This window comes from Xyrauchen texanus, chromosome 48 (assembly GCF_025860055.1).
Source record: "Xyrauchen texanus isolate HMW12.3.18 chromosome 48, RBS_HiC_50CHRs, whole genome shotgun sequence".
Lineage (NCBI taxonomy): Eukaryota > Metazoa > Chordata > Actinopteri > Cypriniformes > Catostomidae > Xyrauchen > Xyrauchen texanus.
In genome coordinates, this window is record NC_068323.1 from 2,552,137 (window position 1) to 2,570,324 (window position 18,188).

Consider the following 18,188-nt stretch of genomic DNA (forward strand, 5'->3'; position numbering starts at 1 on the left):
CAGCCTCGGTGTACTTATCCAGACTGTTTGTAGCAGTCCTGAACACATCCCAGTCAGTGGTGTCAAAACATGTCTGGAGATCCTCCACAGCCTCACTGGTCCACTTCCTTGATGTCCTTACTACAGGTTTGCAGAGCTTTAGTTTCTGCCTGTATGCAGGAATCAGGTGGACCATGACGTGGTCAGAGTGTTCCAGTGCAGCACGGGGGATGGCAAGATAAGCATTCCTGACAGTGGTATAACAGTGATCCAGAATGATCTCCTCTCTGGTTGGGCATTTAATAAACTGTCTGAATTTAGAGAGTTCATGACTGGTTTCCTTTGTTAAAGTCAGCAAGGACAAATCTAAAGAGTCCGGGTTGGTCCACTCCACACACAGTATCTGGTCGGCGAGCATGCGCTGTGCGACCTGCACGTTGGCCCGCGGCGGGATGTAAACACCGACAAGAATGAATGAAGCAAACTCACGGGGTGAATAAAAAGGCTTAAAGTTTATGATGAAAGATTCCAGGTCAGGAGAACTGTGCTACTGGATCACTGTCACACCATTGCACCAACCGCTGTTGATGTAAAAACAGATTCCTCCACCTTTAGTTTTGCCGGAAAGTTCTGTGTCTCGGTTCGCTCAGTAAATTTGGAAGCTTGCCAGCTGCAATGCAGAGTCCAGGAATTAAGGGTGGTCACACTACACTTTATTCTGCTATACTGACAGAGGTGTAGATTCCAGGTGGGATGAGGGTGGTTACAATATTTCGTCATCATCAATGTTCTAGTGGGTATGAAGAATCTCATCTAAAAACAACTCTATTTATTTTGTATTTACTTGTAGTGTAAATAAACTACAGTTACTTTTACCTTTGATTGTGTTATTTAAGTTTATTATTAAGTATTGTAATCAAATGTGCAGTGTATGTTGTACACACAATATGTCAAAATATTTTAAACATGAAGCACAAATTATTTAGACTTTAAGCTGCATACAGATACGAGGATGTTTGACTAATGCCATCTTTACACTGCAAAGGTGGCACAGAAGTGGCATCTATGTGTATTTGTCTATATATATATAAATAAAATGGTATGAGATTAATGTTTTCAATGTATAGAATATAGAAATATGAAATAAATTAAAATATGAAGTTATACTTTTAAATAGGAAAGTAAATTATCAAAGTTATGCTCTATCATGACATCAACAATGTTTAAAGCTGCTCTGATACTGTAATAACACAGAACCAAAGCAGCATCAGAACTGAGGTGGTCAGAGCGGGCATCATTTAGGCTGGCATTTATGCGCTCAATGAATACACAAGAAATCTAAATGTAGAAGTGTTTTCACCTGATTACGTGTGTGATGTTCCAGAGAGGATTGTGCTGAGACAGACATCATTAAATGCTGTGTTGAGATCTCTTATTTAAAAAGGACATTAAATACAATCAGTCTCGTGATGTTTATTGACCTGCAGTTTCTTCAGCTCACCAGTAGAGTTCACAATCACAAGCTTTCTAATCCACTTCAGTCACATCATGACAGGTCACACATAGACAGCCCAAAGTTTGGATTAATGTACAGATTTAGCTGTTTTGGAAGGAAATTGGTACTTTAATTCACCAAAGTGGCATTCAACTGATCACAAGTATAGTCAGGACATTACTGATGTAAAAAACAGCACATAACTATCTGAAAAAGTCATTTTTGATCGAATCTAGACAGCAGCATCACTCCAACACCTTATCCTCGAGTACTCGTGTTAAATTGATCATTTGGTGATAGAAAATCACTTGCCATTATATCAAATACAGCTGAAAGATATTTGGTCCATTAAATGAAGCTGAACTTTGTCTTTGTTTTTGAGTTGTCACATTATGCAATAGACTGGCATGTCTCAAGGTCAATATTAGGTAAAAAATGTCAAAAAAGAAACGGCTTTCACTAGAAACTCAGTCAATCATTGTTTTGAGGAATGAAGGCTTTACTGTAACAGTCACATGCTGGTTACATCTTTCTCTCAGAGTTATTCTACTACTCACCACTAGGGGGCGCTAAGATGCTCTAGTGATTAGTGTAGAGATAGGTAGAAGTCAGATTTGTTGGGCAGAGTAAGCATTGCTTACCTTCTGTGTTTCCACAAGCCTGAGTCCTACAGCTAGAAACACAAAGCACAACTGTCTCTAACAAGGACAGAAAGAGATGAGGAAGACCAGATGTACAACTAAACAAGAGGATAAGTACATCAGAGTCTCTAGTTTTAGAAAAAAGATGCCTCACATGTCCTCCGCTGACAGCTTCATTGAATTCTACCCGCTCAATACCAGTTTCATGTACAACTGTAAAGAGAAGACTCTTATGGGAAGAATTGCAAAGAAAAAGTGTGGGGTGAAAGGGCAAGTGCTACAGGAAGTGTGGGGTGAAAGGGCAAGTGCTACAGGAAGTGTGGGGTGAAAGGTCAAGTGCTACAGGAAGTGTGGGGTGAAAGGTCAAGTGCTACAGGAAGTGTGGGGTGAAAGGTCACCTGAATATCTGGACAAACTGACCGCTAGAATAACGAGGACTGCAAAGCTGTCATTGATGAGAACTCTTTGAAGTAGTTTAAGAAGTTCAAATTGTAATAGTCATTTTTCACATTATTAATGTCCTGACTATACATTGTGATCAGTTGAATGCTGCTTTGCTGAATAAAAGTATCAATTACTTTCCATAAGAGGAAAATCTGTACATTATTCCAAACGTTTGGCTGCCAGGGAATGTTTGTATATACAGTATCTCACAAAAGTGAGTACACCCCTCACAATTTTGCAAATATTTGATTATATCTTTTCATGTGACAACACTGAAGAAATGACACTTTACTACAATGTAAAGTAGTGAGTGTACAGCTTGTATAACAGTGTACATTTGCTGTCCCCTCAAAATAACAACACACAGCCATTAATGTCTAAACCTCTTGCAATCGCAGGAGGTGTACTCACTTTTGTGAGATACTGTATATACTCACCTGTGATATTAGTTGAAATGGGGAAAAGCCATTATATATGAATAATTAAACTTACTTTAAATTATTGGAACAAAACTCAGGAAAAGAAGTGAGGATTGTCCTGCTATTAGAGGACTATATGAATGTTTTGAGTTGGTCAAATAAAAGAAAAAGGTAAGTTATATAAGACAACGTTTAATATGGGCTGAAAAGTTTAAGATTTTAAATATTGCTCCTGCTAATAATCCTGGAAGTGTGTTTGTCCCGGGATGGCTGCTGTCTACAGATGTGGATTATTTCATGATGATAAAGAAGATCTCAAAGAAACAGCTGATGATTATATAAATACTAAATATATTTCAGTTCTTCAAGTTTATACCGATGGATCCAAAGATCCTGATAGTAATCGGACTAGTTGTGTTATGTATACTTCCAAACTAAGATGAAGATGATTGATCTGTTTTACAGCTGAAACAGTAGATTCACATTCTGTGGGCATTAGAACGGGCAGAGGATGTTAGACCAACAGGATGGTTATTTGCTCTTCTTCAGTTTTAATCTGTGTAATAAAAGACAATCCACTGCAGATCTTATTTTAGTTTTTAAGATTGCACCGGATTAGTTGTTCAGAATGGGACATTAGATGTATTTGGTTATCTGCACATAATGGAATTAAGGGCAATGAACATTATTTGTGTATTATTTTGAGGCACCCTAAATTTTAATTTTGGACCGTCAAATAAAGTACAAATAGAGGACATTCACATGCATTGTTTAAAGGACGAGGCCTGAAATGAAATCCTAATAATCTTAAATTCTGTTTTGATGAATAATCTCAGATACATCTTGGATGGAGTAAATTATCAGCAAATTTTCATATCTGTGTGAACTATTTCTTTAAATGTCAACTTTCATTACGCCAAAACGATTAATGTTCGGCTTTACTGATGACTGCAAAATATTGAATCACTCCATTAATGTATTCATTCTGTGTTCTTGTTAATGTTTTAAGATCAAGAACAGCTTTCCAGATATCACTGACTAAAATGAAATGTTAAATCAGACAGAAATGATCTTTATCTGTTGAGCGCCAATTTGACTGTTTTTGCATGACGTCACGACTGTCAAATCTGAACAGAATTCAACGTTTTCTTACATGTAATTACGAGCTGAACAAAGAAGTGAAAGATAGAATCTCAATTAACTCAGACATGACATAAATGCAGCATTATTAGTCTTCCACTTGAGTAATGTCAGGATCCTAATTAAAGCTGTTTTTAGCTGTTTTGCCTCATGAGCGGCAGCATGTTGAGATACGATGACTACATGAATATTACCCACATTACCTCCGTAACCCTCCTGTTATTGGACACTTTTGCTGGCAGAATAGATAAATTATTCATGACTCTAGTAAACGGGGTATTTCTATAATGGCACCTGTGACTGAACTCTTTAGCGTGTTGCTGCATTGACATTGTTATGAGTTACTATAAAGTATATACAGTCATATTGGATAGCGAATCATAAACAGCATTTGAGTACACCATTAAACGCTACATAAAGGAACTATTTAAACTTGGCACACAACGTTAATTACGAAAACACTAAACAAAAATCAGTGAAATGTGATTTGCAAATGAAATGCATTCAAAACAAAATTCTCCTCCCGGCCCTCCACTGGGGGACGGAGCGGTCTTACATCTCCGGAGCTAACATCTCGGGCTCTGGGTCGTCCGTCTCAGGAGCGCCTGGGAGCCTTCCGGGTCCTCGAGGGGGTCCGTGAGACGGTGGGCGCTCGATGCGTAGGCTGAGAGCTGGGCACAGGTTGAGGCGGAGCAGCCTGTTGTTTCTTCGCAGGGGGACGCCCTCGGCGAGCAGACAGGGCATGGCCCGATGCGGCAGACTTGTGGCGGGCCAGGATCTGGGAGATCGCCTCCGTCTGTTTCTTCACCGCGGAGAACTGCTGGGTAATGTCCTCGACGGTGTCGCCGAAGAGGCCGAACTGGGAGACTGGGGCGTCGAGAAAGCGAGTCTTGTCGGTCTCATGCATCTCGACCAAGTTCAGCCACAGGTGTCTTTCCTGGACCACGAGGGTGGCCATTGCCTGCCCGAGTGACTGTGCTGTGACCTTCGTGGCTCTGAGGGCGAGATCGGTCGCTGAGCGCAGTTCCTGCAGCACATCGGGATCAGGGCTACCCACGTGCAATTCTTTGAGCGCCTTGGCCTGGTGGACTTGCAGGAGGCCCATGGCGTGCAGGGCGGAAGCGGCCTGTCTGGCGGCGCTGTAGGCCTACGCTATCAGCGAGGATGTTGTCCTACAGGCCTTGGAGGGGAGTACAGGGCGACCCTGCCAGGTGGTAGGGTTTCCAGGGCATAGGTGAAGCGCAACAGCCCTATCCACCGGGGAATCGCGTGTATCCGTGGACCGCACCGCCGTCGAGGGTAGCGAGAGCGGATGAGCGAGTGGCTTTGCGAGAGGTGAAAGGCACTCTCCACAGCGACGTCAGCTCATCATACACTTCCGGGAAAAACGGGACTGGGGGGCGTGGCCGTGAGTGGCGCCCAGACCCCAGGAACCAGTCATCCAACCGCGATGGCTGTGGGGAGGACGGAGGGTTCCAGTCCAAGCCTGGGGAAAGCATGTCGGACATCTGAGCGTCAGCCTAAGCCTGGGGGTGCTGGCCCGAAGGCGGCAGCCCAGGGGAGTCATCCGCGTCAGACGCCACGCTCTCCAATGCAGCGGCAAGCTCATCCGCTTCGAGCTCTAGAGGATAGGCAGGCTGGCTGTGAGGCGAGCCGCTGTTGCCTCGAGCACGGACAGGAGTCAACGAGCGTGCTGGGGAACAGGTGGTCTCTGGTACCTGACGGAGCTGCACCCGCCCCCAAACGCCACCAGCGCCACTCACACCGTCCTCAATCCCGTGGGAAGAAAGAGCAATGCGAGGGGTGGCTGGAGTGGCTTGTCCTCGGTTGATAACAAGTCTTGACCGCAACGTTGTCATGGTCATTTTCTCGCAGTGAGAACATGAACCATCCACAAATGCAGCCTCGGTGTGATCGCTACCCAGACACACGAGACAGCGCCTGTGGCCCTATGAAACGGAGAGCACTCTACCGCATCCAGGAACTACACAGCGGCCGAACGGCATCTTTATAAAGACGCGTCCTGAAAAGGACATTCAACGCTCGCTGTGTTTGCTCATTTAGAGGAAATTACTCGTTTAAATAAAATCACTCTTTTAAGAAACTCTTTCGAGTTTTTATCTGCGCTGTCGAAGCACCCAGGGGCAACAATGCACAGCCGTGCACAGGATAGGAGAAAGCCGCTGTTATGCGCCGTCAAATCCAACAGCATGCAGACCATCAGAGGAATACACGGAAAACTTGGTGTGTGTAACTCGCAGCAGACTGCATACACGACCATCGGCTCTGAAGAAAATTTCTGAATGAACTCTAGTATTTGCCTCGCCTTTATACCGTATGTCCGGGGGCGGGGTATGCAAATACTGACTGCCAACTTCTCACTGGGTTTTTTTCATAGATCAGAGGTATATTCAGTGGCTCAAGAGAAACCCCTAGTGTTGCTTCTCCGACACAACGTGGAGAGAGTGACAGAAGGGGAACTGTTGTTTACTTTATGAGATATTTGTTAATCACAGTAGTACCTACAGAAGGGTGCATGATGACATGATGTTCAATAGTGCCTCTTCCAGGAGCAATGACCACATGGAGACAGTGCTCAAAATCACTCACACAAACACTAAACACCATCATGGTAACACATGTAATGGGTCACGCAGGGAATTGTGGGAATGCCCGATTACTGTTTTTTATTGTAATTTTAACAAAAATTTTAAAAATGGTAAAAATGTCTTTTTACCATTAATTATACAGGAAAATTGTTGTTTTTACATTTAAATAATGTAATTTTTACACCAATTTATTGTAAAAACTACTGTATTGTTTTTTTTAAATATATTAAAACATTTTACTGTATATTTTACAGTTAATATTTGTTAATCAAGTAACATTTTATTTCTGTAGCATTTTTACAGTATTTTACTGTTAAAATGAATGACATTTTTTACAGTGTATATATATATATATATATATATATATTATTTCACTCATGTAAAGTCAGAAAAAATATTCATGTATGTCTGTGTAGAGTAGATTTTGTTCCTCTAGTGTTTTTGTATAGAGCTCAACAATGCTGACGTGTACATACTTTCATTGGAGGAGGGAGGGAGGTGTTTCACTGTAGCTCATGAAAGGAATTCAAACACACCAGATCGTCTCTTCTACGTCACAGAGTTTAACAACATCAGACGCTGCGGGTTCTGGAGAGAGTTTAAGTCTGTCGCTGCTTTAAGAACATCATGAAGTACTGCTGGAGTTTACTCGCTCTACAACTCTTCATTGTGAATGGTAAGACTTGAAAGATATTACCATTGTCTAACTATTTATTTTATACATTATTCTTTTTATACAATTTCATACTTTATTTTTCATTATGTTTATCATTTTTATACTTTATTTATAAAAATAAATAAAATTCTGCTGAAACCAATGGAGGAGGGAGGTGTTTTTCTGTAGCTGACAAAAGGAATTCACACACACCAGATCGTCTCTTCTACATCACATCAGAGTTTAAGTCTGTTGCTTCTTTAAGAACATCATGAAGTACTGCTGGAGTTTACTCGCTCTACAACTCTTCATTGTCAATGGTAAGATATTATCATTATTTAACTTTATTTTATACATTATTATTTTTATACTTTTAATATTATAATATATCAAATTTAAAAAACAGTAGCAAGCTTTCATTTTCTGTGAATAATATATTTGAGGAATAAGTTGATAATTGTATAGTTTTGTTCACACGGCACGAGATTTCTGAACTTCCTCTTACAATGTAGTTTTGAGTTCTGAATATTTAAAGAAGTCTCAGAGTTAAAAAGAAAAGTCTGTCTTTCTACTGAGTCAACGGCATATTATAAAACACAATTACAGACGCACATAATCACCAGCGTGACAGTCAACATGAAACCCAGTTCTTCCTCATCAAACCGGTTATACCAGTTTCAATCTGTTGATGCCAGTGAAGAGATTTCCTGTACGGTTGTTATTAGATTTGTACATACGGGTGTGTTTCATGTCAATGCATGTTTTGTATTTTAGTGTATTTTGTGAATTCTACATTATTTCAAATACCCTTATGATTGTTTAATTAAAAATATAATTTACAATAAATAATCGCCACTATTAAAATAAATGATATCCTAAAGGTTTTGCAAATATGCCAGTCAGGGGTGTCGATTCTGGGGAATAATAAAAGCAAGCAAATACAACCCCTCCATTATTTATACTGTGTTCAATGTTCAAGCCAAATCTTCACCCTTGATATCAGTTTCCCAAAATGCAACCGCATTGTTACTATTTCAACAACAGGCGTTGGGACACGACAGATCCACAGGAACAAACCTGAAATGAAATACAACAGTTAATATTTAGTTGCACTGATTAACAGTAAACTCACTAAGATTCACTGAAAAGTCCTTAAATGTACCAATTTACCATTCCTTTAAACAAGTGCAAACAAACTTTATTTACATTGTTTACCAATATTTGCCATTATGAGACAATCTGGCAATGTGAATACAGAGTCCTGTCAGCTTTGAGAGTGTTAGTTATTAAATGTTTACCAATTTAACCTGCACCTAATGCATGTCTTACACCTAACCCAAAAGACAACGTGGATTCACAACAATGGACACTTTTCACATATGAATCATAGTGAGAGAAACACAAAAACTGACAACTGATGCACAAAATCAGGCCAACCATCTAATAAATGTATGAACTGCAGCTGTGTTTACCCTGTTATAACATGTCTGAGGGTCACGAGGGAACTTAATGTTCTCCTGAAAATAAAATAAAGGATTGATGATGATGATGATGATGATGATTAATAGCTTATCTTATATAGTTCTGCAGTTGATAATTACTAGTGATGGACTTTCTCTCTGTTGAGTCTGTTCTCACCATAAATCTTGTGTGTGCGATCTTTTCCAGAAACATTTTTAGTTATACTGGTTGAAAATCTCTTCACATCCTGATAGCAATCAATAATTTAAGTGGCATAAAATGAAAAAAAAAAAAAATAATAATAATAATAATAATAATAATAATAATATATATATATATATATATATATATATATATATACAGTGAGGAAAATAAGTATTTGAACACCCTGCTATTTTGCAAGTTCTCCCACTTGGAAATCATGGAGGGTCTGAAATTGTCATCGTGAGGTGCATGTCCACTGTGAGAGACATAATCTAAAAAAAAAATCCAGAAATCACAATGTATGATTTTTTAACTATTTATTTGTATGATACAGCTGCAAATAAGTATTTGAACACCTGTCTATCAGCTAGAATTCTGACCCTCAAAGACCTGTTAGTCTGCCTTTAAAATGTCCACCTCCACTCCATTTATTATCCTAAATTAGATGCACCTGTTTGAGGTCGTTAGGTGCATAAAGACACCTGTCCACCCCATGCAATCAGTAAGAATCCAACTACTAACATGACCAAGACCAAAGAGCTGTCCAAAGACACTAGAGACAAAATTGTACACCTCCACAAGGCTGGAAAGGGCTACGGGGAAATTGCCAAGCAGCTTGGTGAAAAAAGGTCCACTGTTGGAGCAATCATTAGAAAATGGAAGAAGCTAAACATGACTGTCAATCTCCCTCAGACTGGGGCTCCATGCAAGATCTCACCTCGTGGGGTCTCAATGATCCTAAGAAAGGTGAGAAATCAGCCCAGAACTACACGGGAGGAGCTGGTCAATGACCTGAAAAGAGCTGGGACCACCGCTTCCAAGGTTACTGTTGGTAATACACTAAGACGTCATGGTTTGAAATCATGCATGGCACGGAAGGTTCCCCTGCGTAAACCAGCACATGTCAAGGCCCGTCTTAAGTTTGCCAATGACCATTTGGATGATCCAGAGGAGTCATGGGAGAAAGTCATGTGGTCAGATGAGACCAAAATAGAACTTTTTGGTCATAATTCCACTAACCGTGTTTGGAGGAAGAAGAATGATGAGTACCATCCCAAGAACACCATCCCTACTGTGAATCATGGGGGTGGTAGCATCATGCTTTGGGGGTGTTTTTCTGCACATGGGACAGGGCTTACTGCACTGTATTAAGGAGAGGATGACCGGGGCCATGTATTGCGAGATTTTGGGGAACAACCTCCTTCCCTCAGTTAGAGCATTGAAGATGGGTCGAGGCTGGGTCTTCCAACATGACAATGACCCGAAGCACACAGCCAGGATAACCAAGGAGTGGCTCTGTAAGAAGCATATCAAGGTTCTGGCGTGGCCTAGCCAGTCTCCAGACCTAAACCCAATAGAGAATCTTTGGAGGGAGCTCAAACTCCGTGTTTCTCAGCGACAGCCCAGAAACCTGACTGATCTAGAGAAGATCTGTGTGGAGGAGTGGGCCAAAATCCCTCCTGCAGTGTGTGCAAACCTGGTGAAAAACTACAGGAAACGCTTGACCTCTGTAATTGCAATATTAACATTGATTTTCTCAGGTGTTCAAATACTTATTTGCAGCTGTATCATACCAATAAATATTTAAAAAATCATACATTGTGATTTCTGGATTTTTTTTTTAGATTATGTCTCTCACAGTGGACATGCACCTACGATGACAATTTCAGACCCCTCCATGATTTCTAAGTGGGAGAACTTGCAAAATAGCAGGGTGTTCAAATACTTATTTTCCTCACTGTATATATATATATATATGTGTGTGTTACAAGTGCAGACAGCGAAGGCAGACGAGGAGAGTGGGTCTAAATGCAAGCTTACTTTATTATAAACAGATAAACACAAAGAAAATAACCCACAATGGGGAAATAAGCACAAGACAGAGGAAACGGGCAGGAAACACATACCAGGCTAACAACACTCAACGAACGACAAGGAGTGAACAAAAAGCAGGGCTTAAATACACAGTGAGTGATGACTGAATGAGACACAGGTGAAAACAATGAACAAAATGACAGTGATGATGGCAGGTGGATTCTGGGAAGTGTAGTTCTTTAACAATGACGAGTGAACACAAAGGCTAACAAAGAGACTAAGGGGCTACACAAAGGACAAAAGTGAAAACTAAGGAATGCAAAGGTGACAAAAATGGCAGACAGAGGGCAACAGTGAAACAAGACAAGGAATTCCTAACAATGTGGATGATAGGATGTCTTTCCTGTCTGTCAGTCTATATTTGCATATCACTGCAACTTGTTGACGCAGACAATCACACGTCATCAGCGCGAGTTCCTTGACGCTGTGAAGAGGCTCTGCTCTGTGTGTGTGTTCGTGTGTGATCGAGGAGGCGTCACATCTTATCTTTAAATGTTTTAAATAAGTTTTGTTGACAAAAATATAATTGGGCCACCATATTAATTTATTTCATTTTAAAACTAAAACGTAATTAAAAAAAAGTTTTTAAAATGGATGACTTGGACCGAATAATAAAGAAAAGCAGCCATTAAGTGCCCAATATAGATGGAAACTCCTTCAATACTGTTTAAAAAGCATCTCAGGGTGATTCCTCAAGAAGCTGATTGAGAAAATGTCAAGAGTTCATGTCTGCAAATTCTAGGCAAAGGGAAGATGTGAAGATGCTCAAATATTACACAGTTTTGATTTATCACAACAGAATTCCAATATTTCCATTTCTATTATTCCATAGTTGTGATGACTTTACTACTATTCTAAAATGTAAAGAAAAAAACTAAATTATAATAAAGAATGAGTTTCAAAACTTTTGCCCGGTAGTGGCCAAACATCTCTCCAAGGCATGTATAAGCCATAGCATGTATTTCTGAGTAGTTAAAGGAACAATCTGTACAACAAACAAACAAACAAACAAACAATTATTTTTTTAATAACCTGCTAATTTGCATTGATGGACATGACAATGCTCCATGCTGGCCTTTGTCTCTTTCTTTGTGCTGCTGATTTGAATAGTGAAATGATGTTAGATGGTCATTTTGTGCCAGGGACAAAAAACTGTGAAATTTGGTTTTTTTGTGCCAATGAAGATAAAAATAGTTTTTTTTAAGCCGTAGTAAAAAAAACACACTTACCATTTGGTGTACAAGTGTTTTTCATGCAGATATTTTGGGTACGGCTCCCCACTACAACTACAACCCATTTAAAATAGATTGTGTTCAATAATCTCTCTTGGGTCATTCACGTTCATTTTAGTGAATATGTTTCTAAAATAGTTGATTACTATACTTTTATAATTGATGATAATGTATTATTTGTACCTGTAGTAAGTTCATCTATCCTCTGGGAAGTTACTACCTCCTTTAGAAAAGTGTTAGAAAGTGTTCTTGTTTTACGTACAATGAACATGAATGGTGACTGAGACTGTCAGTCTCTAACATCTCTTGTGTTCCATTGAAACTGATGTCTGATCTCAGTCACCACTCACTTTCATTGAATGGAAAACAAGAGCACTGTTCCCATCTTTCATCCTTGAGGATTAGAAACTGGGTGCAGAAATAATGAACGAATCATTTTTGGGTGAACTGTCCCATTAAAGGGGCACTATGTGGGTTTATTGTTGTTGTTTGTGAAACACAAAATTGCTAAAATGATTAACAGAAGAAAGGGTAAAACTATTGTAAGGATTTGCCACTTTATAGAATTATTTACATTCGATGATTCAGAGAATATTTACATGAATGAAACTGAGGAACAGAAATAAAGATATGATGAAGGAGATTCTGCAGCTTTATACATAAAACTGTTCTTCTGTTCCTCAAAGCCTCGTTTACATTCCCATCAGATATTAATTATGATACTACTGTGAATAATGTCTAACGTGTCTCTTAATTAGGAAAAAGTAGCATGTGAGTGTTAATCATGTGTTTAAATACCTGCAAACTTTCTGTGTGTTCATCAGGTGTGTTTGGAGTTGACACGGATGAAATCAAGTCAGTGATTGAGGGAGATTCAGTCACTCTACACACAAATATTGAAAAACTGGAAAGTGATCTGATTGTGTGGTGTTTTGGACCTGAAGACACTCGTATTGCTCACATCAATGGAAAGGCCAATATCAAGCCAGTATATGATGATGTTCTTGATGGGATATTTAAAGACAGACTGGAGTTGGACAGTAAAACTGGATCTCTCACCATCAGAGACATCACAACTGAACACTCGGGACTTTATACACTCAGAATAACCAATAATAAAGTCTCATACAAAACATTCAGTGTAACTGTTAATGGTGAGTATTTTAATGTTTCCTGTGTGTTATAAATCAAATGAAACTCACTCATGTGTTTATTACTGACTGCTTGAAACATTCAGAGTTTCTTCCTGTAATTCACTTTGAATGATGTCTTTGCTGCTTTGGGATGAACACAAGTGCATTTTCAGTCTATTTGTGGGACTCATTTGTAAATTGTGAAGTTGTCGAGTCATTAGTTTGAGAAGGAAAGAGCATGTTTAACTATCTGTAGCATAAAACTGAAGATCTGTTTGTGTAATACATATAAAATCAGTTTAATATGAGACAATAAACTATATATAAACTGCCTTTAGAAAATGAGACACTGCAAGAGGAAATTCTGTTTCTGTTTTAAACCAGTGAATGTTTATATTGAGATTGTTGATGTTTCTGTCTTCAGAGAAGAAATCAGAGACTGAGGAGATTAAGACTGATGAGACTGAGGAGACTGATGAGAATAAGAAGACTGATGAGATTGATGAGATTGATGAGAATACTCCCGGTCGATCACGTTCAGGTGCGTCAGTGTTTATTTAATGAGATGATCTGGATGTCATAAATCAAATGATTTGAATATGTTTAATAGATCTTACACACTATAACACATGATTGACAGAATGTGTTGTTATATTCAATCGTTTCTCTTAGATGTATTTAAGACATTGAAGAAACACATTCTGTATAATCTTGTATATTATCATCATGAGTGTTTATTTATGAGCCTCTATCTAGTGTTAGTGTTTATTTATGAGCCTCTATCTAGTGTTAGTGTTTATTTATGAGCCTCTATCTAGTGTTAGTGTTTATTTATGAATACAGATAGATAGCCCCGCCCCCAGCTCACGCCATTGGTGGAGTCGGTGTTGTTGTCAGGTGTCACTCAGAACAGGAGGAATGTTTTATAGACACAGAGACACAGTGTTCACAGTAAAACATTAACCAATGAATGATGGTCTTACAGTCTCTGTTTATTAAACACACTGCAGCTTTAAATACTGATTCATTGATCGATTGATTATCAGTGATAAAAGTGTTTCACTTTATAGAAGTTAATGTTTGTTTCTCTTTATCTTTTTAGTTTCTATCATCATCATCATCAGTACGGTGTGTTTGACTGCAGTATTAATTGTTATAATCTCAGCTGTGATCTGCTTCAGGAAACACAGAGTAAAAGGCAAGTGTTGTCTTTATCTTAAACTGCAAACAAAATCACAGATTCATTGATGTTGTGGTTAATAATAATGATTAAGAAAGAAGATATTAATACAATCATCTCTTTTTCTCCAGGTTTAATAAAAGTGCAGAATTCTGAAACTGACGTTCTGACTGAAGAAAGACGACTTGACGACAAAATCCAACAACAACTATGAAGATTAACCAACCGATTATTCTGTTTGTCTTATTTTTGTCTCGTTTTCCTTTTACAAATATCTAAAAAAAGATGCATTCACTTGAGAAGCAGCATATGATATATTTAGACTTTAAGAGAATTTATCTTAAATATAAGTGTATTAAAATACACTTATACTGTCGTGTTCTTTTTTGAGGAGACGAAGTCAAGTTTTCAAAGTAAAAATTGTATTTATTAACAAGAAAGAATAAGTACAAAAATCATTCAGCCAACTGGGGATCTAGTCTGCTTCACTCGTAAGCTCCGCTCAAAACGATCCAGTTTCTCCAGTGTTCCCTTCTTTTCTACATTTCTGACCCAAGGTGTGTTCCTTTGTTCTCAGGTTTTTACTCTTTTCATTGGCTTATTTTTGCCACCGGGTGATCTCCAATATTCTAAGAGATAAGTTCCACTCATTCCGTTGGTTGGTTTTTGCTTCAGTAGGATTACCGGTTTTACCTCCCATTGGTTCATTCTTATCAGTTTTTTGCCTAAAGAATTTCCAATGTAGGTACTGTTTCAAGGTTCCCCTGCCTAAATAATTTCCAATGTATAAACTGTCTCTAGGTTCCCCTCATCTCCAGTGTCAGAAATGCAGCTGCAGTTTCCTTTAAGCATTTTTGGTTTTACATATAATTTGTAGTTAGTTACACACATCATTCATCATTTGTTAACAGGCATACTTTAAGATTAGTCACACACATATATACTGATTAAGATTGCAACACACAACAATACACAAAATATACTTGTATGCAAGGTCTATTCTCTCAAATCAAGTGTAAATATCTCATATGCTGCTTCCCAGGCAAATTAATCTTTTTAAAAGGATTTTTAGATATTTTAAAATATTTGTATTTTCAATATTCTTGGATAACAATATTTTCTTCTATTAAGGCTGCTAAAGAAAATGTACATTATTTTAAATTAATTTTACATATTTTATTTATAGGAAAACAAGCCAAAACAAAAACAAATCATTAACATATTTGTTGGCGTGTATAATGGGGTGAAGACTCACACCTTTCTGTTCATTTAATCCATCTTTTACTCACTAAAACACAAACTCTCTCTTAATACTAAAGCTGCATATTGACAATGTTCTTCATGATGAGAGACACACAGTGACTGTGATCATGTACTTATGTAAAGTATGTTTGAGTCTTAAGATTTGAGTAATTCATACTTTAAACACACAGTATATAAGGTTTGATTTGAATCCTCTATTAAATTAAAATACATTTTCTCAATTAAATGCTCTAAACTAAAAATCCAAATAAATATTTGTAATAGTTGTTGGTAAACAAGAGAACAACATGAAACCACCTCAGCCAATATTCAGACAAGAGTCAACTATATAATCAATGAACCGTGATCTCTGATGTCACATGTTTGTGTTTACAGGTTATTAATGAAAACAATTTATTGCAATATTTATTTTATTGTTGAAATCTTCCTGAAAAGACTTTTTAATGGCAGGTTTTATTGACACTTTATTGACCTCATGATGTGTTTTAATGAACAATGTCCTGCTGTACTATCTTTTGTATATTTATTGTCTTTATTAAGTGTTTTTTTTTACTTAAAGAACAATAAAGATTGTGAATAATTTAATTACATTTTAAATGTCACAACACAAATAAAAGTGTAAGCCCGTTTATCGGTCCAATGGCGGTCTCCAATAATACGGGTGAAGGTCTCTGCGCGTTTCTGTCTTTCTTGTTACGCAACACAACAATATTAAATGAAATACATTTTCTCTTATGTATTACCTCGTTTATTCATCTGACTCCATAAATGAAAAAGGTTTTTAATGATATCTGAGCATCATTAAAAGTGAGCGAATGTTTGATTATTCTTTTAACTCCTTTAATTATATTTTACCCCTTTAGATTAGGAAACTATGTCGCTTTGAGGTCCTCGCGTGTTTTCTCTACACCGCGGGTCTCACGATCACAAGCGGCCAGTATTGGATCATCAAACAGAGGTAATTGCTATATACCTGAGATCGGTCACGTTCACGTATACACAATCAAAGATACTTCAGTATAGCCCCATGGAATTGCATACACTTGAATGTAACTTAACGTTTTCTTCAGTAGAGGTCACGGACACTATTACAGATGTAAGTTGACCAACATAACTTCTCTTATAATAGCTTTGGATTGGCCATGCGTGGTTTCCCACGTACACTTATCTGGAGAAACATCAAATTAAAACAGAGGTTAGACACCCGGATTTAGATTGGTCAAGCAGCGTTTGCTGTTCTAAACGGAAATTCCCTTTTTGTCTTTGCAAACCAAGTACACTTGAATCGATGCCAAATATTAGTCGTCACTAAACTGACGCAGACTTGCGGTAACATACGAATCGTTTAATCTGTTTGGGAAAAGCAATTTCAGAGTCAGTCAGAATAAATCAAATGTTGACAATTTATTGATCAGGTAACATAATCAATTCATCAATTCCAATTAGACATTGATAAGTCAAAGTTAGACATTTTATCAAAACATAAGAAATTCAAATTGCAATCACCTGAAATAAACTACACACAGTAAACTGTTTGGGTTCGTCTGATTACAGAGAGCCATGAGCAATGTGTCACACCTCCTTAAATACCCAAACCATGGACAAAGGGGATTTTGGGAGTGGTTAGGTTTGGAAGTCCTGGGGACATACTTTATTAACATACAAGCAGGGATGGAGACAGACCTCCAGAATTATAAAGCATTTGGCAAAGACCGTATAACTTTGTTGTCATTAAGTTTTACAAACCTGGGAATAAGAGCACTATACCAGATGCACTGAGACATTTTAAATGATTCCAAACATGTTACACTAGTTACATTATTTGTATACATCAGATATTATATTTTGTTGCATGCGATAAGGAGGGGGGCAGATGTTTGTGCCTAAATTGGCCTGAGGTCAGATAGAGGTCAGATGTGAGGTTTGTGTTTTATTGTCCTTGCTCAGTAGGCGAAGATGCTCTTCTGTGTGAGAGTTTTTAATGACTTGGTTCTCGCAGAGTTCTTTGACTTTTACGACCTCTTGATGTCAGCCTTACAAAAGCATAAAAGCATTGATAATAAAATTTGAAGTGAACTATACCTTTGTTTTCACAGAAAATATAGAAAATTGTTTATTGTATAAAAAAAAAAAAAAAAAAAAATTTGCTTACTATGCTAACATATAAATAAACTGGTATTATTCAAATAAAAAATTGGATTGGATCAACCTGACTGTATTTGATTACACCAATAAAGTCATTTTTAAGGATCAGATCAGAAACAAGCTCTTAAATGAAATAACTTCAGTGTATAAGAGACAACACTTGCCCTCTTTGTGTTTTTCTACATTTCCTGAAGAAGCAGAACATCAAAACTGCAGCCAAACTCAGAGTTCCAGCAGCAGCAGAAATCAGCACTATCAGAGATACAGAGAGTTCTGGAATGAAAGACATCAGTGTAAGTGGATTTACCAGCCT

At 38.1% G+C, this 18,188-nt stretch overlaps 2 protein-coding genes across 2 annotated transcripts in view; both read left to right on the forward strand.

Moving 5' to 3' along the window:
* The window catches only part of LOC127639461 (SLAM family member 9-like), a 235,745-nt gene that overhangs the window by 198,807 nt on the left and 18,750 nt on the right, over nucleotides 1-18,188 (forward strand). The gene's annotated exons all lie outside the window — the stretch shown is intronic.
* Nucleotides 7,285-16,424, forward strand: LOC127640014 (uncharacterized). The gene is made up of 6 exons (XM_052122389.1): nucleotides 7,285-7,403; nucleotides 7,551-7,702; nucleotides 12,979-13,308; nucleotides 13,712-13,828; nucleotides 14,390-14,485; nucleotides 14,599-16,424. The coding sequence occupies exons 2-6, from the start codon at nucleotides 7,654-7,656 to the stop codon at nucleotides 14,679-14,681; spliced, it is 675 nt and encodes a 224-aa protein (XP_051978349.1). The 5' UTR covers nucleotides 7,285-7,403; nucleotides 7,551-7,653; the 3' UTR covers nucleotides 14,682-16,424.